This window comes from Drosophila ficusphila, unplaced genomic scaffold (assembly GCF_018152265.1).
Source record: "Drosophila ficusphila isolate 14025-0441.05 unplaced genomic scaffold, ASM1815226v1 contig_412, whole genome shotgun sequence".
Lineage (NCBI taxonomy): Eukaryota > Metazoa > Arthropoda > Insecta > Diptera > Drosophilidae > Drosophila > Drosophila ficusphila.
This window is the reverse complement of record NW_025064326.1, coordinates 5,782,314-5,809,356: the sequence shown is the minus strand read 5'-3', so window position 1 is coordinate 5,809,356 and position 27,043 is coordinate 5,782,314. Positions and strand designations below refer to the sequence as shown.

Sequence of the window (27,043 nt, the reverse complement as noted above, 5' to 3'; positions counted from 1 at the left end):
CCCGAAAAGCGGACAATAAGTTCCCTCAATATATCCCGTGACCCCTTTATTTTCCTCATTAATAACTTAATTGTATCAATTATAAGATGTAAGAGATAACAGTGAGTTGATATTATTATTATGTAGTGGAAAATAAAGTATAATATCAATAGTCAAACGTCTAAAATATTTCGTAATACTGGGAGAATGAAAATAACAACCATTTCCATACATTTTTATTTGAAAAGTTTGTCAAGACGTATATGTAGACAAATTTAAATTATCAGTGGACTAAATTTTTAGTAGCTAACATGAATCGCAGAGGTAAGAGTAAAACGTCCTTTGCTTCCAGCACAGAATACTATTACTCCGATGACAAGACTTCATACGGGAGAAGTAGAGCCATGTTGGCAGCTAAACTTAAGCGGGAAGAGAAGAGTAAAACGTCCTTCGATTCTTCCACGGGTTACTACTCCTACACGGATGGAACTTCTTTAAAAAGGACTCCAATAACCTTCTCGCCAAGTCCGGCATTTTTGCAAAGCCCCAAGACTAAATTAAAGCTTATTGCTCTGTATGAAGATCAGGAGTCCTTGTGGAACCAATGTCACAAGGATTTCTTTGACTTTGAGCGTAGAGAGCAAATTTGGAAGGCGATCGCTGAGGAAATGAAAAAGGACTCACCACCCGAGTTTTGGAAGCATATGATCCACAGGCTGCGCTATAATGTCGAATTGGAAAGCATCCAAGAGCAGGAGGCCAAACACTCCGGGACGCCTGTGAAAACGAAACTCTTTTACGCAGACAAGTTTTTGTTCCTAAGTCACATGTTTCACCGAGAAAAAGGCAGTCCACCTAAAGAGAGGGTCAGTGATCAATTCATTAAATAATTGTTATGATAATAAAATAATAATAAATGATTTAGGTTAAATGGATTATCCCACGGACAGGAGATGCACTTGAAAAGTCCCCTTCGAGGACTCAAGAAAAACAAAAATCTCGCACGCCCATCATGGAAAAGTTGGCCACTCTCGAGAAGTTAAGAAACTATCAACGCAACAAATTGGTCCTCTCCCCAGAAGCCTTCCAGAAAATGCAGAAGATCACCAGCGGAGGACCCTACTATTTAACCAACGTAAAGAAAAAGAATAAACCTTAGTGTCTGTACATCATCGAAAGAATTAACTACACACATTTAAATCGATTTTTCGTTTTATTACATTTCTTGTATCATCATTATCGGTTTGTTTTATCTGGTTTTGCCATTTTTTAAATATAGACGTTTTATATAACAATTCATAATTTTAGCTTACAATATTTTTGTTTCGTTTCTTACAATCTTTTTGTTTATGCCTTTTGCCACGAAAACACTTTCTCACTTTGCAAATATACAACTTTCAGAACTTGGGTTTGCAATTATTTAATATCTGTATGTATATAATATATATATTTTATGTATATAACTAAAAATGCGTAAAATAATTGTTTTTTTTTTTTTTTGTTTGTTACGTGGTTTGTGGGCACATTCCTTTTCACAAAAGGAACAAAACATGAAAATGTACATAAGTATTATTGGCAAACAGTTTGCCGCATCTGTGTTAGATCTCGATTCGCTTAATTCCGCATTAATTACACACATGTATCTATCATCGATATTATGAACCTGAATTGTTTTCATTTTTTCGAAGCGGCAGTTCCAGTTCTGTATTTGCGCCCCTCAATTGCTCGTTTTACGTGTCTCTCTAAAAGGCAGGAGCAGCTGCGTTGGCCTCGAATTATAGGACCGATCCATTTGCCGTTCGATCGTCATGCCATCCTATCGAGCGCCCGCCGCTTGTTGGTTGGTTGATTATTGTTTGTCTCATCTACTTCTATGAAATGGCTGTTGAAAGATTTGGTTTGAACGCATCATTCCCACTCAGTAGTGCCCGGAGGCTTGGCTGTCAAGTCGTACAGCACCCTCGAGATTCCATCCACTTTGGATATGTCGCGAACCATTTGATTAAGAACCTATGAACAAAATCACATTTAATGTACTGAGTAAGTACTGAGTAAGCTAGAAACTCACTTGCAATGGCAGTTGCACTGAGCCGGGCTCAGCAGGCACACCAGTCATAAAGTCGTTCGTTATGAAAGGACGCAGGACCACCGATCTTCTGCATGAGGGCGTGCGGTTAATAGGATCGCGATCGAAGTGCACGGGTATGAGGACGACAGGCATCTGTGAGATCTTCCGGTACAGACCAGCTTGCATTATGATCTGAGAGGGATAGAAATCAAGAAATTACTTCACATTTTTATAATAACCAAAGCAGGTCATCCCACCTCATTAGCGATGGCATCCGCTTGCCTTAACTGCGATAAGACCACAGTGTTTAGTGTGGTGTGCGTGATATCCGTTACCAGATACTGCACGGGTTCGCCAAAGATGTAGCACACCCTGTTCACGTTGTGTAGTATCCGTGGTATTATCTTGGCGAGGAAGAGGAGGTCCTGCCAGTTGGGCTCCTGACTCGTGGACAGGCCCACCACGTAGCTGTAGGACCTTTTGTCGCCCTGAACACCCACGGACCGGATGGGCAGCAGTGTGGCCTGAATCTGCGAGTTCGCAGAGATTCGCAGTAGGTCCTTCTGCTCAGCCTCGCTGGTGGCGCCGGTTACCCGGTTGATCAGCGCATGGTTCTTCTGTAGCTTGTTCTTGTAGTCCACAATCACTCGAACAATCACCTGTTATTAATAAATACATTTATTTTATTAAAGGAAATATGAAAGGATTTGTTGTCAACTTGCCTGAGTCTCAGAGTAGTCCTTCTCCATGTACGCCTCCTCGGCGCAAAGGACTCGGATGGCAAGGCCAGGACCGGGGAAGGGCTGTCTCTCTACCAGCTCTGCCGGCAGACCCAGATCATTGCCCAGATCCCGCACCTCATCCTTATGGAAGTCGCAAAGTGGCTCTACCACACGTCCCGCATTCCGTAGTTCTCTGAAATAGGGAGAAATAAATCAAATGTTAACATCATTTCCATTTTCAGTAATTTTTTTTTACCTACCTAATCAGATCCGTATCATTGTGGTGCGTTTTGATTGTTTCTGCATTCGTGCTGACCAAATTAGAAGCGGACTCGATTAGATCTGGTCGGAGGGTTCCCTGGGCCAGCATAACTTCTTCGGGTTTTAGCTTTAACTCTGCCACCACGTCGTTGGTCACCTTGACAAATATATCACCGATTATCTTGCGCTTCTCCTCTGGATTATAAGTCTGACAGAGCATAGGCGTCTCGACCACAGAGTACTGGCCGGGCCGTTTCACTTGCGTGGTGCCTTTGAGGAACGTATAGCCTTCCTTGCGGACGATCAAATCGATGCCAATATCGCGCAACGAACGCTCCACCTTTTCACTTTCGTTTTTGCGCATGAAACCTGTGGGTGGAAAACCGGTTAACAATCATTAGGTCAAATAATTATGACAAATTGGATAAAATTAAATGCGATTTATGTCCTCAGTTTAAACGTGAAGATTGGATTGCAAAGTAAACTGTACTATAGTACAGCATGCATATTGTGCCAAAAAATAGAACTTGAGTAAAACGTTATATTCTTAGGATCGCTGTAGTTGGCTCTTATCTTTTGCCTTTCATACCATTATCAACATGCACCGCAATTATCTGATTAGGATACAGGGCACGGCGAAGCAAGGCTGCACAGACACTGGAATCCACGCCGCCGCTGACCAGCAGCTATAAAATGCAGATTCAGTTAAGATACGCAACCTTTTACTGAGAATTAATGTCTGCCAACTCACCAACACCTTATTGGTGCCCACTTTCTCTCGGATATAGCGGATGCACTCCTCCTTCCGGCTGCCCATGGTGAAGTTGGGCGTCAGTTCGCAGATCTCGTACAGGAAGTTCGACAACATTTGCTTTCCATTGATGGTGAGGTCCACCTCTGGATGAAATTGGACGCCGTAGATGCGGAGTACCTCATTGTAAATGGCCGTCACAATTCGGTTTGTCGACCAGCCACCGACCTTCAGATTGTCACCCACCCGTTCCACACTATCACCGTGGGTTAAAAGCACGGATTGTGTGCGGCTGAGACGACTGTAAAAAGAAAAGGGATCGATTGAGGAAATCATAAAATTAAATAAATACTTATTAAACGTATGAAATAGAAGGATTGTAAGGCCACGTGTAGATCAGTTTTTAAACTGCACTAAACTGAACTGTTCTTGGCATTAAAATTGTTCTGGCAGCATTGTATCAGCGCTTGAATAAACTGAATGAACTCAAACACTTTCTTGTTGCTGCTACCCCCGAAAATGTCCTTAATTCCGCTTACCTGAAGAGTGGACATGAGGTCTCGATTTCGATGTTCTGTTGGCCATCTTCCCTCACATCCTTCTTGAGCACTGTGCCCCCGAACTCTTTGTTGATCAGCTGCATGCCGTAACAAATGCCCAGCATGGGAATCTTTAGCTTGAACAGATCGGGATCGTAGCTGGGCGCATCTTCTGCATAAACGGAGTTGGGTCCACCAGAGATGATGATGCCCCGATAGCCATTATTTCTTATCGTGGCCGCCGGTGTGTCCAGTGGCAGGATGTCGGACTCCACCAGGAGTTCGCGAACCTTGCGGTCGATAACCTGAAAGGAAAACGCATAGATTAGCTTTCTATATTTTTTAGCTAAAGTTCAGGATTAATTTACCTTGCCGTACTGTGCTCCCGCATCGAGTATAACAATCTTATCGTGCCGCAGGCCGTTCTCCGCTGTGCCCAGAAATATGTTTGAGTTCATTTCTTTATCGTTGCAGCACTGCAAAGAGCAAAAATTAAAATGTCAGTCAAGCAATCGCCGAAACAAACACCGAATCTCGACTGGCTTGTGGGGTCGTTTCTGCGGCTTATTTATGCTCCAGTTGTGGCTGAAATCGACTCTAAAGAGACAAGGCTATAAGCTTTCTAGGAGGTGGGGTTTAGTCTAGGACAGTCGCGGGTGGATTTTGAATCAGGGAGGTATAGAGAGGGCTCACATACCGGCAATATCTTGTGGAGCACTCGCAGAAACATTCAACATGCAGCTGGCCAGGACGCTCTACGATAGACAACAAACATTGGCAAAGATTTTTTCGTCACAGAACAGTAGAAAAAGTGCAGTGTGGAAGGAAAACTCCAATGCGAAAAATCAAAGCGAAGAAAAAACAAGGCCAAAGTGGCGACGCCTACGAAAAATGATTTGAGGTGCGGGGTGGCGATTCAGATTTGTATACTCTTACTGAAGGAAGCATGATTTCGGCTGGATAATAATTATGTATCGTCGATATCGCTAATCAAAGCAGTTGGAATAACACAAACCTTAAAGTTTCTGGTAACTTGGTATCCCATGATAACTGCATTACACTTGTGGTATTATTGTGCTGCGTTTCTATAAAGCCGCTCAAATGAAAATATAAATTTAATTGATTTACAATTAGTGCGGTTCTGGGACAATACGTCAGGTATCCTGTAGATACCGTAGAAAGAACTGCTTCAAATTTACATAATCAGTCGGGCAATTTCAAAGTAAAATTTTTACAAAGTTTAAATTTTAAGATTTAATTGGCACTTATGTTTGTTATGAATTCCTTGAGTTTTCGGGAATCAATTGAAAAAATGAACAAATTTTGGGTTTTTGTAACAAAAAATATGAAGCCTGAATGTTCCTGCTTGGAAGATATGTCGATTCGATTTATATCTAGTATGATATCATAACTTTATTCTGTGATACAATTTTTTTAACGGAAGTCTTTTCAAATTTGTATATCTACATGCTATTCAGTTTTCAGAAAACCCGTTAAAAACAGCAAAGCTTGTTAATTGTATTTTTGTTTATTACCAAGTGCAAGGGAATATAGTTTTCGGATTGACGAAGTCATCGAAGATTATCGTATATTAAAGAAATACAATTTGGATGGCAGAGGATGAGGATGTGAAGAGGAAGGGGGGACAACGGGATGAGGATGAGGGGCGAGGGCGCCGGCTACTGACCGCCAGATGACAGGCGAAAATGCAAAAAAGAGAGAGTGAGAGCGGAAGCCAGAGAGAGCGAAAGATGTGTAAGGAGAAATGGCAGGTAAACGAAAACAGAGAAACAGCAATGGAAAGGAAAATGCGCAAGGAAAATGGCACAAAAATAAACAACAAAAAATGCAGGAGACAAATGGCTGTGGCAACTCTGCAAGTTTCCTTGTATTTTCGCAGCAGCGGCAAAGAAAAAGACAACTCCAGGGGTTAAAAGTGCATTAGGTCACTGATGCGATGTGATGTAAGCCTTGCTCTCCTTCTTCGGTCTCTCGTTTTTGATAACGAAAAGCAAAAGGTTATCAGAAACAACAACGCCAAAAACAAAAAGTGGGAGGCCGCGTGTTTGTAATTTAATACACATGCAGGAACACACACGCGAACACACCAACACACGTGGAGCCGCCTACAAGCGGCGCTTATAACCACAAAATGGCCACGAGAAATGTTTGCAAAACTATATAAATCGCAAATGGACGAGAATGGCAAATGCGGTTGAAGCAAATTGCAACGGGCAATGGACGGTGGGCAGCGAGGGGGTATTGTCTAGTGGGTGGAGCTGTGCCGCATGGCGTTTTCGTTTTTGGATCGAGGGATCTTTAGCCATATAGCCTCACCTGCTCGTCGTTTTGGCCTGGCAGGCGGTTTTTCCAGGGGGCGGGCGGTATGTCCGTTGGCTAATCCGTGGAAAACCGTGGCAAGCAGCGGAAAACTCAATGCTTAAACACTACTTTCGCGATCCGTTGTTAGCGGTCCCCCGTTCTCCTCCCTCAATCGACACACTCTTTCACAATTTCCTCGGCTGCTGCAGCTGCTTTTCCGCGTTTTCACGGCTGCTTGGCACCGATGTCAGTAGTTTTCACTACGGTTTTCACGGCTACGACTCGTCTGCGTTCTTTAGGCCGCTTCTAGGCACTTTCTTTTTGCTTTTTCTGCAATTTTATTAAAGCCGAAAGATGACTTATTGACGAGCGTATGACCGTAACTTGGAAGCGAATAAACACAGTATGCGAAAAATACTAGTTGTGGTAGGACTTCGGGGTGAAAATGTATCGGTATCGAAATATCGGTCGAATTAGTTTTTTATTATTGAAAAACAGTGCAATGTGAAAAAAAATGTTTTGGCCTTACATAAAATTATATCGATAATTATTGTCTTTCGTAAACCTTTTTAACTTTCTGTTAAGCTCTTGAATTTTGTTAACAATAAAAATAATAATAATTATTCAATGATCCATCTCTAGACATTTAGTGTTGGTTAATTGCCAAAGTATACAGCATTTAAAGAACATACACCAACGGTTACACTGAGCCCGCCAAAAGTGAATTGTTTTTGCGCTAATTTGGAAAACTCACAGGAAAAACTAAGGAAACACGTTAAAACCTAAGTAGTTTCATGAAATGAGTCCTGCAAATAAATCCCAGGCAGATATCAGCATTGAAGATGAGGAAGAAATATTGGCTCTGGAAAAACTGCTTGGCGAAGCGGATAACGATACTGTCGATTCCGCAAAATCGGAAAAACCAAAACCCACACCCACTTTGGCCAAAGCAGTGCCAAAACTGCGAGAAGACAGTAGTTTTGCCAATGCTTTTACCTTTGAAAAGACCGTAAAGTTAGACAAAAACGAGAAACTAGAAAAAAGCAAAGAACCGGAGCTGGACTCTTCCGACGACGAAGAAGTCAAGAATTTCTTGGAACGCAAGTACAATGAGTACGGAAGTGATATAAACAAGAGCCTCAAGCAACAGCGGGAAAGTGCCCACGAGTCTAAGGTTGCCAGGGAGGTTGATCAGGAGCTCAAGAAGACAACCCAAATGATCACATCCACCCCGCAGCCCATCAAGAATCCGCACAATCCTATCAAGCGTCAGTCGACCGTGAGCAGCACGTTTCAAAGGCCACCATCAACCGCAGCTGCCGTGGCATCCACATCTCAATCTAGTAATCCAGTTTCTGCTATATACACGGATCCTGTCTTCGGACTACGCATGATCAATCCTTTGATTTCAAGTTCGATGCTTCAGGAGCGTATGGCGGGCAGAAAAGCGGTTCCCTTCTCCGGCGTAGCCTATCACATTGAACGCGGGGATCTGGCCAAAGATTGGGTCATAGCTGGCGCTCTGGTTTCCAAGAATCCCGTAAAAACCACCAAAAAGGGCGATCCCTACTCTACTTGGAAGCTATCAGATCTGCGCGGCGAAGTTAAGACTATTTCGTTATTCCTATTTAGAGAAGCTCATAAATCTTTGTGGAAAACCGCGGAGGGTTTGTGTCTGGCCGTCTTGAATCCAACTATTTTCGAGAGGAAAGCTGGCAGCTCCGATGTGGCCTGCTTATCCATCGATAGCTCGCAGAAAGTCATGATCCTGGGACAGTCAAAGGATCTGGGCACTTGTCGGGCCACAAAGAAAAATGGGGACAAGTGCACTTCAGTTGTTAACCTTACCGACTGCGATTATTGCGTCTTCCATGTGAAGCAGGAGTATGGCAAGATGTCCAGGCGTTCGGAACTTCAATCTGCGACCGCAGGTCGTGGCCTCAATGAGCTGCGGAATAAGGTTTTGGGTCAGTGTGCTTTAAAAATTGTACAAATTTAATTTTAAACTAACAATATTATTTTACATTTAAAGGCAAAAACGAGGTGTTCTATGGCGGACAGACATTTACTGCCATTCCCGCCAAGAAAAGCGCCAAGCTGATCACCAAGGAGCGCGATCGTCTCAGCAAGCTGGCTGGCTACGATGTTTCCCCCTTTGCCCATACCGCCGACCACGCCTCCAAGCCGAAGACAGCGGAAGTGCCTGCGATTCCCTACGCAGAGCGAGGTGGTCCTGTTTCCCGTTTGGCTGGAGGAGTGGAAGCATCCCGAAAACAGAGGGTTCAAGATCTGGAGCGATTGCGTCTGCTAAAAGCGGAAAATGAGCGCTTTGCACAGGAAACAAAAAGTCATGTTTTGGGTGGAGAAGATAAAAAAGAACAGACACCCAACATACCCACTACTCCCGTGCCCGACAAGTTTAAGAATCGAGGCTTTTCGTTCGACGCCAGTTTAACGCCAAAACTTTCCGGCAGCGAAAATTTTTCCTTTGAGATCAATGTGGGAGCTCGCCAGGCGCAAAGTGCCAAGCTGAAAGCAGCGGCACTGCTGAAAAAGAAGCCGCTGGAGAAGATCAATCCCAACTCGACAAGGGGCAGTGAAACTGGCAAGAGAAGGGCCATCGATGAGCTCAACGATAAGTTCTCCAGCAGCGCCAAGCGCCAGAAAATGGAGGAAGAGGATCGCGAAATGATGCGGAAATCCAGAATCGAAAAGATAATGGCTGCCACCTCATCACACACGAACCTCGTGGAGATGCGAGAGCGCGAGGCGCAGGAGGAGTATTTTGCCAAGCTGGAACGCAAGGAGGCCATGGAAGAAAAGATGCTGGGCACCTACAAGATGCCCTGCAAGGCGGTCATCTGCCAGGTGTGCAAATACACCGCCTTCTCCGCCTCCGATCGCTGCAAGGAGGAGAAGCATCCCCTGAAAGTAGTCGATGCCGAGAAGCGGTTCTTCCAATGCAAGGATTGCGGCAATCGCACAACCACAGTGTTCAAGTTGCCCAAACAAAGCTGCAAAAATTGCAAGGGATCGCGATGGGAAAGAGCTGCCATGATTCGGGAGAAGAAGGTCCTAACTGGCAGGGAATCTCTGTCCGTTAGAGGAGACGAGGAAACCTTTATAGGCAGTCTGGCTGGAAGTGCTAATCTCAATTTGCTGGTTCCCGACGAAGACTAAAATCAGAGATAGCTTTTCTACCGTATTTTATTTGTTTTATTTTATATGCTTTTGTTTATAATTTAAAAGTTAAATTGCATATGCAGTACATACAAATATTTACAGTCCTCTGGTTGATCGCTATTTGGCTTGGAAAAAGGATTCGTCGTTGATAAATAAGTACAAAAGTTGCGATGCCTTACGATCTAAAGTGCCTCTGAGATTGTAAGTGCGTGTTTTATATGAAGATTATGTACCAGGTGTACTCCTTATATTTTTTGACTTATGACTTTTATGAATGGTCTCTTAGATTATGACTGATTTGAATGATTGGAATGCTTATTAATGTTTTGAAATTGTGAATCACACTTAGCTCATCCTAGCAAACTTGTACAATCCTAAAATAAGTTATTGTAAATGCATTCATTTAAAAATAAATCCTAAACTTTGTGTTTCGAAAACTCTTTAGGAAATCGCATACGCAGAAACCTTTAGCAGACAGGCACAAATTAATAGTTTTTAATTTCTATTCAAGATGTTCTATATCAAGTTTTTACTTCCTCTTAGATCTAGTGAAAAAGCGCTCATTTGGCTTTGGATGGAGGCAGAAATTGGCAACCTTTAAAAATGATTTATAATGTATTTAAAAAATTGTAGCTTTTTAGAATGAGGGTGTGTTTGACCAAAAGAACTTAGTTTGTCTTTGGCTGTTTCCTTTTTTGTTTAAATGCATGGGAGTATTTGAAATGGAATTCGGATCTTTTAAAATCTATTTTTTTGGCATCAGCATAAAGCTTCGAGACTAAATGTAAAACTAAAACTAATCAACAAACAGTTTGAACTGAAGAACAGGCGCAGATGAGAGACAAGAACTTGGAACTTAGTAGTGTTGGGGGGAAAACTATACACATGTGGGGGGATCCTATCAAGGAATCTAGACGACATCCTCGGCTTGCTGACTTTGATTCGCTTCTGGCGTTTCCTTGAGGTTCAGCAGACTGGAGAAGCGAAATGAGATGGTTTTGGAGAGATGCTTCTCGAACTCCCTGCTGTCCAGGTTGTCGGGAATGAGGCTCTTGTTGGTCATGTCCAGGTAGGAGTGACCCCGCTTCACAGGAACTGAGTAGTGTGGCAATGCGGTGGCCGCCGGAGAACCGCTGGTCATGTTGCTGTAGCTCGGAGTGCAACTGGATTTTCGTATATTCAGCGGGAATCGCAAATCGTTTTCGTATCGCAGCACCTGCTCCTTGGCATTGGCATCGATCAGAGGTCGTGGCAGATCATAACCCGGCGGAGCCATCGAGGTCACCGGCACCTCCTCCTCAGACTGATCGTAACTGGTTCCCTGGTCGTGGATATCGTAGGCGATTTTCGGTGGCGACCAAAGATGCTGCAGGGATTCCGGTTCACCAAACTCCGTGGTCATCAGTGCGGAATCATCTCCACAATAGAGTGGATTCGAAACGGCATTCGTCTCCAGATCTATGTACTTGGCATTGTTGCCTAGCAGTTTTTCGAATTCTGCAGCCAGGAACTTGAAGGACGGACGAGCATTTGGTTCGTCTGCCCAGCAGGTGCGAACTATGGAATAAACCGCCTCCGAACAATTCTCCGGTCTGTCCATTCGATAGCCTGTCTTCAAGAGAGACCACAGATTCTGGGGCGGAATGCCAGGATACGGAGATGCCCCCAGGGTTATTAGTTCCCAGCAGAGAACGCCAAAGGACCAAACATCCGATTTGCTGGTGTATACGTGATCTGCTAGAGATTCCGGAGCCATCCACTGAAATTAATCAAATATCATTTAGATTTTATAGAGCTTAAAAGCTAATAAGTATTTAAACCTACCTTAACTGGCACACGATCTCTGGATCGTTTTAAATAGGCATCATCCTCGTAAACATCTCGGGTCAGTCCGAAATCTGAGATCTTGCAAATCTTGCCATCAGCAAGAAGTACATTTCTGGCAGCTAAATCGCGATGAACCAACTAAAAAATGAATTTTAAATAAAATATATAATTCTGTAATACTATTTTTCTTTATTTTTAATTATGTATATACCTTAAGTTCCGTAAGGTAGGCCATTCCCTTGCAAATCTGCCAGGCGAAGGTGAGCACCATCTTCACATTGACTGGTTCCACTCCATCTGCGAAGTCCACGCCGGCGCACTCGATCTTCCGGCTGAGGCGAAGATAGCTCCTCAGGGAGCCATAGCGGGCATACTCGATGATCAGGAGAGGAGCTTCGGAGGATGTGCAGGCCCCCAAAAGTTTAATCACGTTCGGATGGGAAACCTCCTGCAGGAGTTGAAATTCCGACAGCAGGGCCATGTACTCCACGGAATTGGCGCCCTTCTTCAGCGTTTTCACAGCCACCGTGGTGATTCCCGGCAGACCAGCAATATCGGTGGCATATCCCTTGAGAACCTGACCGAACTCACCCTCGCCCAGAACCGTGTCCAACTGCAGCTTGTCCCTGGGAAACTCCCACTTGGCGTCGCCGCTTTCGAACTTGAAGCCACCTTGCAGCGGCATCAGGGCGAGATCTCCGTCACCGAATTCCGGAAGGGCTTGCTTATCCGATGGGGTAACCGATTGTTTGCCCAGGCGACGCTTGAGCATCTTCCTTTGGGCAATCAGCAGGAAGAGGAGCAGGAGCACAAACACCAGGGGGCAACTGATCACGAAGAACATGCAGGAGCGATCGCACTCGAAACCAGCCACGTTTATCACACCCAAAAGCAGAGGATCCTGCAGGGATTGATCCGAGGGAGGAGCTCTTCTTCCTTCCAGGAGAGCCTCCGCCTCGGTTTCGTTCTTTTTCTTTCTCGGTTTCTTCACCTTGGGCTCCTCATCCAAGGGAGCACACGAGCACTTGCCATTGTCCTCGCAAATGCAGGTTCCCGAGGCACTGTAGATTCCCTTTTTATTCTCATTGCTGGAATGTGGACCCATTATTCTGTTCGCTGGAATACAATCCTGGGGACAGGCCATGGGATTCAGTTCCTCCAGGGGATCGCACACATGATCCGGACAGTAGTGAGCCTCGGGCACACAGGACCCATACTTTGTACTAAACATCGCCGAGTTTGATCCCCGCCACTCACAAGATCCTCCTCCAGTGGCCAAGCCACAAAATCGATTGCACTGCGTTTGCAGTTTAACCTGAGCGCAGGTTTGGGATCTCGACTTGATCTTCAGTTCACAGCTGGAGTTCTCTGGCCTTCCGTGCACCAGATGCACATTTATCACCCGAACATGCGAAAGACGCTGTTGATCCGACCAGGTGACATTCAGGAAGTATATGGTTTCGGGAGCCTCCTCCAAAGCCTTTGGATTCTTAACGTAAACAATTCCCGAAGTGGTTGTAATACCAAAGGCTCCACTTTTATCCTCCACCAAATCGAATCGTATGGATCGCGATCTCATCAGTTCCAGAAAACTACCCGGCTGAACAATTCGATAGTATGAAGCTGCAGTTCGGTAAACGGAAACATCTTTTTCATACTCTACACTCAAAGGACTCAAAGATCTTCCACCGGAATCCTCATTAAAATTCTCGTTCTCAAAGATCCGATGTTGTCGGGATCTAAGGGGAAGAGCTTGGGGTAATTCCTGGTCGGTTTCGTGAAGATTGCTCAGGTTTATGTGGTAGCAAATGTAGGCTGTGGCAGACATGGCATCAACATGGCTTTCCACAGTCAAATCCCGAGCTTCCAGGGTAACGCAATAGGGAGTTTCACGAAAAACTCCATTCCGCGAGAAACGAAGTTCTAAAAACAAGAGTAAATTATAATAAGGTTAATATTATAAATAAACGTATTTTTCTTTAATTTTTTTAATATTTTTTTTTTTTTTTTTTTTAAATAATCTTTTAATAATTTTTATATAATATATATAGTATGTTGATCTTAATACTCACGACAACTGACGATCGTATGTGGCCTGCCCGTGTGATCCGCCTCGTAGGCGTGGCAATCCGGTCGTAATATTTTGTTGGAGTCGTTATGCACGGCGTAGACCAAGTTTGCATTTGCCGCTAATGTATCCTTGTCCACATAGATGATTTTCTTGCCCGCCTCCTCGTCCTGTGGGTAAATGGAAAGAAAAGCGAGGGGTATAAATTAGCTGGTCGCTTCATTAGCATTTACTGACCCGCGCTAATTAAATTCCACTTGGCACCCCCTTGAAAATTGCAGCACTGCCCTCCAAGGATGCGCTCTTGGTGATTAGCATTTTAATTCGTGCACAAGGTCAGGTTGGGGTTTCAGATCCTCGGGGACCTGACATTTCCCTACGAGGTGTAAGGTGGTTTCGCATTACCATCCACCCAAAACCCTTTTAATGGATCCCAGGGGCAAGGACATTAGCAAGGTGTCTTTCTAAACTTAGGCGTAAGTTGGAATGGTTGCCTTTGTTAAGGTAGGATAGTCGTTATATATTTGAATAATAAGTGGGTTGGAGTCTTCCTGAAATGACAATAATACTGTCTATGGAGCAAATAAAGGAAAAGTCTTTCTTGCGTATGAAAATCTATTGGGAGAAGTATCAAGAAGAATTAAATATGCATATATTATAAATTTCATACCCATAACATATTGTTCATATTGAAGTACAAAATGTAATTTTTAGGTTTTATCTGAGTATACTAATTCTTCAAATAAACACTTTGTATTATCTAGCGCACATTTCCGATCTAGTTTACCCACCCACTTTGAACCTCAACCACACCTTATCACACCAAACTTTTGTTCATTTTATTAAGGGACATGTCGACAGTAATTTCCTCGAAATAAAATAAAATGTACATTATTCCGTGTACATTATTTAAATGCAGAGCCACCTAGAGCAATTTGTAATGGCCGGAGTTTAGTGCAGAGCCAATTACTCCGGTTGGAAGGACGAGGAGGAGACTCCACTATCTGCACCTGAACTGACACAGTTTGCAGATCCTTGGGGATAGGCTTGGCTTGCTTCGAACACGAAACACAACATAATTTACTTTTGTGGCAACTTTAAGGGACTCCGCATTCGACTTTGGCTTCAATTCGCGCTGAAGTCACTTGACGTTCCCGTTCCTGTTCCTGTTGCCTTTGTCCTTCCCATCCTGTCTGTCATGCTCCAATCATAAAAGCCCATAAACGTTACGCGTTTTTAATGGCAACATATGAGTCGAAGTGGGACGGGGAGTTCGGGAAAGAAGTCGCGGAAGTGGCCAACTTTATCTATCTACCCCGAAAAGGACCTCGGAACCAGACGTGGTAATGGCCAAATAATGGCAGGGTGAGCGGGCTTCAGTCTTTCAACAGCAAGGGTCTTCAACTACACTAAGGAAAATATTTTTTACTAGGTATCACTTTATCACTAAAATGTTTGCTTTATAAGTAAATGTGTTTTTCTTAAATAAAATAGGTTTCATTAAAGACTGGAGGATCAATACAATGCTTTTTTGGCTTTTCAAACAACAAATGTAAAATGGAAGTTAAATAAACTGAAGATATATTTATTTTTCCAAGTGTATTTGACTTGCTTGCGTGTCTAGGGGGCGTTCATCATGGGTGAATTCAATAAGCCCGCACCCAGCGAGCGGCCAGACAGTCGGCAGACGAATAGTCTGGGCAGGGTTTGCTTGGCTCGGGATGCCTCTACCCCTGAAATCCTCTCCTTCGTAAATCCCCTTTCCAAAACCCCCTTAAAATTCCAAAACTCACCGCTTGAAAATAGGGCTGATCCAGGTAGAACTTAAATGTGGCATCGCTCTCCTGCAATTTGGGTCCGTTGTCGTTGCGATCCAGCAACTTGATGTCGAAGCTGCGCGAGAATTTCCGCAGATCCCTGGTGGACAGCTTAACGGTGCAGGTAATCTCGACCAGCAGCTGTCCCGTTTTGGCTGCCAATCCATAGAATTCATCGTGATCCAGGGGCTGTCGAGTGTAGAGGCGATTTTGCTTCAGAACGAATTGCGAACTGCCGGCGTTGAGGGAATAATCCAGGGAGACATGAGGACACAGGTACTTGGCAGCACGGGAATTGAGAGCTCCAATGAGAACGGGTTCAAAGGAGTTTCTCCTTTTATATTGACCCTGGGACTCGGCTATGTTGTACTGGGCACTACTCCAAAAGCAAATGTGCTCCAGTTCGGAGCAGTAATCCTCCAGGGATTGTGGAGTTATCTCGATCGTGAGATGGGTTACGGGCAGAAGTTCGTGATCTGGTTGATCCCTGGGAAAAGCGGTCACCACATACTTGGTACTCGAATTGGGAGCACTGTAATCGGTCCGCATATATATCTCCCCCGAGGAACTGTTTATCCGGAGCAGGGAGTTATCCTCCAAACTATAAAGGTAATCGGTGGCCAACCGGTTGCTATCCATTCGCAGCACTTGGAACTGGGCCAGCGGAATCTTGGAGAAGATACTTTCCGACTCCTCGTTTATGGGCAGATTGAATTTCACCGACGTGCTGGGAAAATAAACATCGATGGCTGCAAAGGAAAATAAAAGAAGAGGGTGGAAAAATCAAGTTAATTTTGATGGCGTCATGTGGGATTTTGTGGGGGAGTGGAGTTCATTGTTTGGGATGCTCCACAAGTGGTTGACCACAATTGACCCACTCAGATGAAGTGGGGTTCGATTCCATTTGGGGATTGATATTGAGTTCCTGGAAACTCGCTTTCTATTCAACACGAAGTTAAGAATTGAATTATTTGAAGATATAGGTAACCTTATAAATATCTTGAAAATCAACTAAAAATCATAAAATAATTTTGTGGCTTAAGATAAAATCGAAAATGGTGTTCCACCCCAAAATAAAATGCTTTCCCAAGGGTTGCTATCACTTTTTGGGTTTGTTTACCCATCATCAGTATGAGATGGACACACGTCGACACTCGTCATCAAATCCAATCAAATGATTCAGTTTAATAAGCCTGCGTTGACCCTAATAGAGTTGGCTATAACTCCCAACTCCCCTTATCTGCCAAATTGAACAGGGCGTATGCGTAATTTGATAGGAGCCCCATCGTAATGAGCCTCGATTGTTGTGGTCGTGTGTTTGCATACGAGTCAAAGTCCAATACAAGCGATAAATAAACATAATACAGATATTAGTTATTAGCATATGGGTTATCAAAATGACGCCTTTCCCATTGATTAAACCACCCTTGTTGTCATCCCAATTGAAGTGTCGGCGTCACAAAGTTGCGTATTGATTTTGTGATAACGATAAACTCTTTGTTAGCCACAATAATATACAACTCCGGGCATAATTGGTTACAAATTTTCCTGCGCCCTCCGTCCACGAATTCAAATATTGTGCCCCCAATTTTATGCCACAATATTTGGAGCAAACATTTTGGGGGAAACCGAAAAAAAACCCTTGTAATGTTATGGTGTAAATAGGTTGGCGTATCGTGTTGAACAAATAGAAATTAAATGCATTGAACTTTAACTGATTTATTTGTAGGGAAGTTGGGAAATTTATTGATACAATTTGGTATGGCTTTATAAATTGGGATCTTATCTGGATTTTAATGACCTGAATATTAATAAATATTTGGACAATTGGAAATGGATTGACTTGTTAAGACAAATATATTTATTTCTTGATAATTGAAAATATTTTTGATTTCTTTTTTCTATAGCAAACAATTAACAGGTGTCCACTTTGTAATTTTTTTCTTCAAAACAAAGTAATTGCTGTCCACTAAATCAAGACTCACACTTCCCAAAAGGAAATGCAAACAGCTGGAATAAATGAATAAAAAGGCCGCTAATTGGATGCCCACCTACCTTCACTAAATGCCTGTCATAATTATGCCCCAGCTTTCGAGAGGTAACCAAACAGAGAGCCTCGCCACTCCACCCTCCCCAAATAAAGTGGGGAAATATTTCCTGGTTACTCCAGCTATATAGAAAGCCATGATGGGAAAATGCTTCCTTGATATGCCCTTTAACATAGTACACGTTATAAATAATAAAATGTGTTCATTACAATTGCTGACGCCCAGGCATGCGAAAAATGCTGATAAAATATGTAAATGTTGGGAGTGGGAGTGGAGTGGAGTGGAGTGGAGTAGATGAGCTCACTCCAGCAACCACGCATTTATAATGACATTTTAAATGCGCGTCCTTGCAAGGAGCCACCCACAAAAAATTTATATATTAATGCTGTCAGCGTTCCTAATGAAATATGCGGGCTTACTAACGGGATTATACCGCCCTGCCAACTCCGCTGATTCTTAGTGAAACGATGGCGCCAGTCCTGTTTATGGGTGAGCATTTTGCCCATGATTAAGTGCCGAGTACTTCGCTCCGCTCGAAATCCAAGGAAGCAAACATGTGTTGAGGGAAGCAAACGACGCACTAACTAACTTTGTTTAAAGTTATGCGAAGACGGGGATTAAAAAGATTTTTAATCTAAGATTGTAGGGAAATTATGGGTAAGTTGTTTAGCCAGAGGATTCAAATTACTTTTTTATGGTATAATGATTAAATATGGAGTCTGTAAACTTTAAGTTTAGAAATGGTTGGTAGTTTTTGTATTTCAATAGGTTGGTGGCTCTCTCTTTAAATCTGCCATTATTAAAGGTAAAGCTCATATCTTAATCATTTCTTTTTCTTTAATGTGTTACCTTAATCCTAGCAGAACTTAAGTTCTCTTTAATCTCAAAAAATAATCTCAGTTCTTAATCCTAGTAATCCAAAAGTGCTTTAATAGCCTTCAACCACCGATTTGTTTCAATCAGTTCTTAATCAGAGCTCAACTTGACCTCTTCGATTCCCTTGAGCTTAACAAAACTCTTAGACCATTAAACCTGCGACAGGTGGGGGATATTAAGCTGGTGAAAGAAGGCAACAACCACCCACAAAACGCTGAGCAAAAGTCAACAACCGTAAAAACGAAAATAGCGACAAAAAGCAGCGTAAACAGGGAAGGACTAAGACTATTAGGTTATCTATTAGGCGGACAATTAAAAAGCCAGCGAATGGCGCATTAAAACCTGGAAGTAACACTGGATAAAACATGGCCTTAAAATTGAGGGAGGAACGGGATTAACCGCGAGAGACTTTCTGGGGTTACTGGACTCGTTTGGATGCACTGGGGAAAAATCCAAGGGAAATGGGTCACATTTTAAAGTTTATTAGAAAAATCATTTACTACTTTATTAATTTTCTTATTTACTTTAAAGCAGTGCTTCCTTTCAGATATATTTAAAAACTTTTTAAGACAGTATTAACACGTAATTTCTCTCTGTGTAGAGGAATCGCTAATGACAGCTCTGTCAACAATTGATGGGCGGCGACTGGCATCCCGACGTGGCCATTAGCGAGGCCTGTGTACCTGAACTTGGTGGCCAGGTGAAACGAATGGAGAACGAAATGGAGACCCCGAACGAGGTGCGGCCCCGGATGAAATGTCAACTAGTTTCGCATAAGCTAATTAATCTGCCCGAATTAATTGACTTCGCATCGAATTGGGTCGACAGTTGTTTGCCTGTTTGATTAGCTCCAACCGCCAACCTTCCGGAGTTTATTGTCCTTGTTTTCTGTGTGACAGGACGACTCCAGGATGACTCATTTGCTTTGGAAGTGCGGATAATTTGGTGCTTTTCAGCATCCGACTTGCATTGTGTTTGTCTGCTGCCGCGTAATGAAAACTTTGTCTTTGTCAGGGTTTTTAGTTTTTCCTGTAACGCTTTTCCCCATTCTTTTCCCCGTTGCTTTGTTTTTTTTTTTCATTACTCATACGTCGCGTATGCCAGACGTGGTTTTCTGCTTTCCTTGGCACTGACTGCCATTCTCTGTTGCTGTGTGTTTTCCTACAGGAAAAGTTGGCATTGGCCAATCTATGGCCCTGGTTATTGTTCAGATTCGCATTATTAAATCCACTCCATCCTGTCCTACTACTTTCACTCGTTCGAAGTGTGTAGACAAAGTGTCTTGAATGTTTTTCTATTTCCTTTCCTGGCTGTCCCTGAAAATTTTTCTCTTTGCCAGTGCCAAAGCAAATTAAATTGAAAACAAGTTGGGAAGAAAGTTGATAAGGAAATTGGAAATACTCTTTATAGAAATATATTACCAGTAAAAATAAATAACATTAAAAATGTAGATAAATGAAAAGTATATTTCTGGTTTACTCTGTGTTTAATACATTTCTGTATTCATTTATTATTATCTTTTCCAAATTTAGTAAAGTTCCCCAACATCTTAGTTAATAAGGTAAGGGTATTCCTTTGAACAAGAAACAAATTGTTTTGTTATTGATTTAAATGCAATTTTCATTTGAGTTTTCCTTTTTTCCAGTCTGGCACAAAGAAAAGCACAGTCACAGGAGATAAGGGATTGCGAATAGTAGAGGAAATTACAGAATAATCGCAGACTAGAAGTCACCAGGCGAGAACTTCAAAGACTTTGACTTTGGCATCGAGTGGGGGATGACACTCCCGTCCAGGCAACTAAGACCACATGCAGAAATTGCTGACCCTCGACGGTGATCGATGGGCGGTTCCTCTAATTGTTGGCTGTCAGCAAATGGAAAACATTTGCCACTCCAAGTCGCATTTGTCAAAGTCACGAGCCTCTTAAAACAAATGCTAATTACGGCTAATTAATAGGGGTTTTAATTAGTCAACTTGGTAATAGTCACTTCTAAAGACCAATAAATTATATTAAATATTTAAATATTTATTTTAATTTTAATATTTATTGTATTTAAAACCTTTATAATTAGTTTTTCTACCGATAAGTGTACTTTGCAACGGGAAAGCGAACGCATTAAAAAAGAAACCCAATAAATAAATGGAGATTTCAGACTCCCACTCAAAGGAGCTGAATGGGAGTGCATTATATACCCGATATCTGCAGCTGAATCACGCTATTTCTGGGATCTTAACCTGGGTGCGACAAATAGGCAGACAGTGGCAGAGACAGATCTCATAACTACAAATGGCTTTTCGTTTTGTTAGTATTTCGCTATGCAAAGTACCCCAGAGGACGGCGAAAAAACCTTGAGTGTCTGATAAATGTGTCAAGCTGGCTCATAAATCTAACCATTTGTGCGAAAAATATGAAATACTTTGCAAAAGTTTTGCGACACCAAAGTGATTTGAGATTTGTCATAAATTTTAAGCAGGAATTTAATATTGATTTGAGTTAGTTTATAGATACAAATAGTATATATAGTTTTTGCAAATGTAAAAAAATAATGAGATAAAACTAGTTTTTTATTTTGTCCTAATAAAAATAGTGACTAGTCATGTTGCTTAGATTTATAACATATAATTTTCGTAATTCACTAAATAGCTAAAGGCAAGTTTATGTATTTTTTTTCAAATAACTGAACCGAAAGACAGTTGTTAAAGAAAACACTTTAATTGGAGTCATGAAACAGCCGGGGGCCACTTAAAAATCGCAGAGTGCGAAAAGCAAACTGAACAGCATAAAATCGAACGGAGGCACACACCTATTGGCTTAATTGATTGCATATAAATTCATGAATTTCTGCAGGGGAAGGGGCCAAAAGACAGCTGGCGGGCACATCGACACCTTTAACCCGAGTGACTGATTGACCAACGGAGGAGTCCCTCACATGAGGTGCATTCAACTTGACGGGGACAAAGTACAGGGCTTAAAAGGAACCTCTGGATGTCAGCTGCCCGGGAATGAAGCGGAATGGTAAGTCATCCCCCGAAAAATTTGATATGTCTTCGCAGCGTGATGATGATAATATTTTGGGCGTGTGCTCGCCTGGCACGTCATACACTGAGGCAAAAAAGGAGCAATAAAATATTCACAAAAATTATCGCGAGAAAATTTAACGCTAAAGAAAACCTTCGCTTGATTTTATTTAAAATAAATTGTTTTTTTCTCTTGCAACAAATGTACGAATTTTTTTATTGAACTACTTCTTTTTTGTATAGTATTTTTTTCAGTTGAAGGCATTGATGGAGCACCCCAGGGGTTTAGTCGGTAGTAGCACTGCAGTCCATCACCGTCAGTCATTCGGTTTCAAAGCCAAAAGCCAGGCCCACATATCGCTTACCAACTTGTCAAGCCGTCAGTTCGCAGTTCACACCTGTGGCAGTTGAATAAAGCCTTGTGGGTCTCCTAGAACGCACTGGGCTTATAATTAAGAGCTGAGCAGTGCATCATAAAGCGCATAAAAAACATTTAACCGATTTTCCCCCTCCTTAAAGAAGTCATAAAGGGGGTATATATATAACTAACTGTATATAACTCCATATGTGCGGTTGGATTCCCACGGAGTGACTATTTGAGTTGAAGTTATCTGCGAGATTTGTTCACTGCCACTCGATGCAAATTAGTGTAATTGCCTTCTACGAGCTCTATATTTGCCAAGGTACCAGGCGGAAAGGGGTTAATGTGTGCCCTGATAAGTCGAGTCGATATTTACCGATATTAATACCCCAGTAATTAAAGATAAAACAAACACCAAACAGATGTAAACTGGTTCGAAACGAATTTAAAACTGGATCAAAAAGTAAATTGTGTCAAAAAAAAAGAGAACAAATAATCCCAATTGTTCAAATAATAGTAAACATTTTTCTCATTTTAAGCTCTTAAAATTGTGCAAAATACTTTTACGACTCACGTTTTTGCAAAAATTTAAGTGCATTTAGCAGTAGTTAAAATTTTAAAGCTTTAAATGGTATGTGGTTGTAAAATTCTTTTATTGTTGACTTTTATTTTAGAAGAATTAAACTTGTTGGCTTTATAGTACGAATAAACAACAGGTACCGAGTTAATTTTTATTATAGTTGTTATTTTGAATATTTTAAAATTCAAGAGCCCGCTAAGAAAGTATAACAGATACTTTTGTCACTTGAATTTGAATTGGAATCGGCGGCATGTGATCAAACATTGGACCAAGAGTTACCCAATATCAACCATATTGTGTGTAATAATTTAAGAATTTAGACATCTTTTAATTGTTTTTTCTTACTCACCCGCACAGTTGTGTTGTTGCTGCGAGACAATTGCGAGGAGCGCCACAATAATAGTAATAAAATACTCCATCGCAGTTACTTTTGTGGCAAAAAGTCAGTTATCACTTGGTAAATTGTCGTTCACTCGGGTACGCACATTACATATTTACACATTTCCAACGCGTTTCACTGCAAATTGTTTTTATTTTGTTTGTTTTTATTTTGTCGTATTGGGTTTTGTGTTGTTTTTTTTGTGAGCTGGTCTTCTTTTTCAATGATGTTGGCAATTAGCCACGTACAATACGTCCACGAACTTAATTACTTTTGATCACAAATTGATAAGTAGCATTTATCAATTAATGTGCGAAAAGCAGAGCAGGAAATATGAAAAAAAATTTAACAATTAGTATGGCAGATATAAAGACCATGAACCATAAGAGTTTTTTGTTTTTGTGGCCGAAGAATTTGAAATAAAATCTATTAACCGACGCTTATATTCCCTAAACTTTTTTTTGTTCTATGAATAAGGGGTAAATTTATAGTTCTATAAATTTGAAATATTTTATATATCAAAATACCCTTCCTTAGGGTATAAATCAGTGGCGGATACAGGGGGGCGATAGGGGCGATCGCCCCCTCAGCTTCTGAAAAAGGTGCTTCACTGGCGTGAACTTCGGAAACCTGCGTGTTACAGCGTGTCGCCAGTCCTTCCTTGCCCTACTTCTTCCCTTGTCTATCGCTCCTCCTAAGACTAACTAGCCTAGCATTGCTACATACGCATTCCGAAATCAGTATTCACATCGAGAGAGTTATAGAAAAGTTTTTAAAAAGAGGGAAAAGAATAATGGAATTCGCCATTTAGATTAAAATTAATTAATTTATTTGTACAGAGTGTTTTGAATAAAACTGCGTATAATTTTGATTATTTGCCACCTGCTACTTGCATTGTTTAAAAAAAATTTTGATCGCCCCCCAGGCAGATACCTGTATCCGCCCCTGGTATAAATGGTAATTATTATTATTGATAGCGGCGCCCACACTCCCGTTTGTCATTTGGGCAATCTAATTTATCATTCGGTTCATTCCGCACAAAATTCTCAAGAGCCGCGGGGTCTACGAATTCTGATTATTGCAATTCAATGTGAGCTTCGAATTTGTTTTCCTTTTGCGGCATTACAATATTATTGATATTGTTATTAAATGGTTTTCGCTGGCTATTTTTGGCCCGCGCCAGGTGAGGAGCTTAAGTTCTTTACTTTTGATTTCGCTTTGTTTTCTTTGGGATTTCGTTTCTACGTTTTTTTGCGAGAGGGTCTAAGGCCGAACCCCTCGGGTGTGGTTTTCGTATTCTTATTCTTATTAATCGTATTTTTTTTTGCCAATTCATTTCGTGTCGAATCGCTTTTTCGGTTGGCTCAATTGGTTTTTAAATGGAATAATTTAATTAACTTATTTGGGCAAGTAAATGGTTTCTGTCTGCGGGATTACCTCACAATTTGTTTGCTTGCTCTATTCAGAAAGTTGTTTGGTTTTTGTTTTGAATATGCAATTTAAAATATCTATATTTAAGTTGAATTACATAGCTAATTGCCTCAAACCCGTTATGCTTTGAAGTTTATACTGGGTCACAAGTGGAGAAACAAAAGCATAGAGAGTTGCTTGGCTTGCCAAAGCCGAACTAACGAATTCTATGCAAGTGCCAAGGCAAACACTCACATCCAAGAGGACGTGCCATGAAAAGCGCAAAGCGAAGTGGAAGTACGTGTACCCCTTACAGTACCCACTCTATAGAGTGGCCTCTCCACACTCCAGGTAACTCCGATGCGGAAGGTGTGTGTGGTGTGTGTGTGTGGTATCCACGGCAGGTGTGATAAAAAGAACCCGAAAGAGACAATTGCGGCGTGAATTACCCGCTGGCCAGGGGAATGGCAATGGAAGATAGCACGCATAATTCAAACGAGGCCCAAAGTCAAACAACGTGATAAGCAATTCACAAACACTCAGCGAAAAAGAAGGCGATTAAAATTCGTGCTGAAAATGTGTGATATATCTCCTTAAAATCATTTGAAAATATTAAAAAATAGAATAGAATTTATGTATGTTCTTTACCCCTAAGTTTTACAATATGAATATCAATTCAATAAAAAGAATTCTTAATCTCTTTTCGAACATCTCTGATCTTGTTAATGATTCCTGATTTCAATTCGAATTTTCTCAGTGCTTTCAAAGACCAAGAGACCGACTGACTGACTGACTGAATGGCAGTCCGAGTGTCTGCTGTCTACTTTTCGTCTGGCTGGCTGGCTGGCTGGCTCTTCAGCACCTGAGCACTTTAAAGTTCAAATCTTTTGACACACTGGGAGCCCAGTTGGCGGATGCTAATGACACACGACTGACACAAAGAGGCTTTGCGGCAGACACACGAGCGTTTCGCTTTGGAGCTCGAGAGATTGAGGAGCTTGGAAGCCAACCGGTTGCCAATTTGAGAATGCGAGTTGAGAGTTTCCAAAGGCCCGCAGCGGTTTCCCATTAAAGGTTACGCGACCCAGGCGATCCGGGCGCACTTTTAAGGTGCGTCTCCTTCGACCGTCCTGTTGCGCCAAAAATGGCAATTGCCATATAAACGTATTCGAATCCGGCAAACTAGCGACCAACCGACGACCGCCAGAGTCAAAGTACGACTGTGGAGGTTCTTCAGTGTCAGTGACTGCCCCCGACTGTTTTTCAGCTGCACTGCGACAAAAAAGGTCTTCGATAAGAATCTCAAGAGATAACTAATTTACCTAAAGAATTTTAAAGGTCATTAGAGTGAGTATTCATTTAAAATTTAATCTAATTTCTATCAATTGAAAAATGTATATAGAAAAGTGTATCAAACTAACATTTAAAATTTTTCTCTAGATTCTTTCAATTGTAAAATGTAATCTATTTAAAACAAAAATGTATCAACTTACTGACAAACTACTTTAAGTTTCAGTAATTAAATTGTTATTTACATTTTATTTTAAACCCTTCCAAATTACAGAAAAAGGAATTTATATTTTTTGAAATTAATATTGTATTCGATTATTTATTTTCGCCCAGTGGACCCTTGTTAGTTGCCTCTGTTATTTTTCGTTCACAGACATCGGCGAATTGGAAAAGAATGCGAGTGTAGCATCAACAATTTTGGCCTGGGAGCTTAGAGTTCTTGCCCGACTCTTTTTCCACGAAAAAGGGTTCAGCAAAGCAGAGCGAACCGCTGTCAAGGTGGCGTATGCGTGATGTTCTCGTTGAACCAGAACAAACACAAATGGCGAATGGCCAACAAACTCTAATTGATCTCATTGTTTGCGGTTCCTAAACCTGATCACTTGTAAAGGCGTGTGTAATATGCATGTAAATGAATCTCTTAATTGCCATTTGCATACGTTTCCAATTAATCTTCTGTCACCTAGGTAATTAAAAAGAAATATGTTTAATTAAACTAACGATCAGTAACTTGTCTGGAGTAAGTAACTACATTTTAATCAGCTTTCCACCTGTGCTAATGAAATAACCATAAAGCTGTCAACTCTGATGAATTGAATACCACATTTTTTATAAATTTTATGTTATATATTATTATTTGTTAGCATGCAATTCAATATAGTATTAAAGTATTTCCCTCAATAAACTGCAATTATTTGTAGTCACAAATTGTGTAAACTAATCCAACTTGGACACGCACAGCTAAATCACAATTATCCGGTGGCAATCTACACGTTTTCAGTATTGAGTTGTCAGTGCCGCTCGACGTGAGGATATTGGCTGGTTTTGGAAAATCCAAATCTGGACAATCTGGCCATAGCTCGCAAGTGAATTTCAGCGTTCGCTACATACGTAAAACACGATCTTGATTTTCCTAGACACGATTTATGTTATGGATGTCTTGCAGCTGCTGCAGCTTTTCGCAGACTCCTTAATTGTTCGCCCCGAATGGCATTTATTTATGGGACGGTTTAACAAGGTAATTAATTAGCCACCTTTTCGCGTTTTTCTGCTGGCCAAGTTTTCCGCGATAAGACTTCTTTTTGGACTGTGGGAATTCGCTGTTTTACCACCGAACTAACAAACTACCGAATGCGAACCGCTTTGCACGAGCTCCGTTTGAAAAATGAAACTGAAACCGGCAACCGGCGACTCCAAAGCCAAAGCCGCTGAAACCCACAAAATCGTACTGAAAACTTGACTGACGAAGCGGCTTCGTGTTGCCAGCCGATGTGAGTTTTTCCACGACACGAAAACACCCTCGCCGAGTTTCCCATTTTCCGCCG

General features: G+C 41.7%; 4 protein-coding genes and 1 non-coding gene across 7 annotated transcripts; 2 read left to right on the top strand and 3 right to left on the bottom strand.

Annotated features, from left to right (window-relative positions):
- The first annotated feature begins 205 nt into the window (after positions 1-205).
- On the top strand, positions 206-1,183 carry LOC108089894. Its single transcript, XM_017188365.2, has 2 exons — positions 206-845; positions 905-1,183. Exons 1-2 carry the CDS (start codon positions 291-293, stop codon positions 1,136-1,138), a joined length of 789 nt encoding a protein of 262 aa, XP_017043854.2. The 5' UTR covers positions 206-290; the 3' UTR covers positions 1,139-1,183.
- LOC108089893 (GMP synthase [glutamine-hydrolyzing]) lies at positions 1,174-5,355 on the bottom strand. Its single transcript, XM_017188364.2, has 10 exons — positions 5,336-5,355; positions 4,689-4,796; positions 4,321-4,625; positions 3,782-4,082; positions 3,620-3,716; positions 3,030-3,399; positions 2,770-2,962; positions 2,305-2,706; positions 2,048-2,239; positions 1,174-1,989 (listed from the first exon to the last, which is right to left on the bottom strand). The coding sequence occupies exons 2-10, from the start codon at positions 4,776-4,778 to the stop codon at positions 1,888-1,890; spliced, it is 2,052 nt and encodes a 683-aa protein (XP_017043853.1). The 5' UTR covers positions 4,779-4,796; positions 5,336-5,355; the 3' UTR covers positions 1,174-1,887.
- LOC122320039 lies at positions 4,157-4,292 on the bottom strand. Its single transcript, XR_006245458.1, has one exon.
- A 1,986-nt stretch (positions 5,356-7,341) lies between the features above and the next one.
- Positions 7,342-10,262, top strand: LOC108089935 (protein MCM10 homolog). The gene is made up of 2 exons (XM_017188425.2): positions 7,342-8,609; positions 8,675-10,262. Exons 1-2 carry the CDS (start codon positions 7,442-7,444, stop codon positions 9,820-9,822), a joined length of 2,316 nt encoding a protein of 771 aa, XP_017043914.2. The 5' UTR covers positions 7,342-7,441; the 3' UTR covers positions 9,823-10,262.
- A 158-nt stretch (positions 10,263-10,420) lies between these two features.
- Positions 10,421-26,864, bottom strand: LOC108089934 (proto-oncogene tyrosine-protein kinase receptor Ret). 3 transcript variants are annotated; one of them, XM_017188422.2, is made up of 7 exons: positions 26,753-26,864; positions 22,770-23,069; positions 15,514-16,286; positions 13,725-13,890; positions 11,864-13,575; positions 11,650-11,790; positions 10,421-11,584 (listed from the first exon to the last, which is right to left on the bottom strand). In XM_017188422.2, the coding sequence occupies exons 2-7, from the start codon at positions 22,837-22,839 to the stop codon at positions 10,736-10,738; spliced, it is 3,711 nt and encodes a 1,236-aa protein (XP_017043911.2). In that variant the 5' UTR covers positions 22,840-23,069; positions 26,753-26,864; the 3' UTR covers positions 10,421-10,735. The 3 variants fall into 3 exon arrangements, with proteins under 3 accessions (XP_017043911.2, XP_017043910.2, XP_017043913.2); XM_017188421.2 differs by lacking the exon at positions 26,753-26,864 and adding an exon at positions 26,458-26,696; XM_017188424.2 differs by lacking the exon at positions 26,753-26,864 and adding an exon at positions 26,610-26,625.
- Positions 26,865-27,043: the final 179 nt, after the last annotated feature.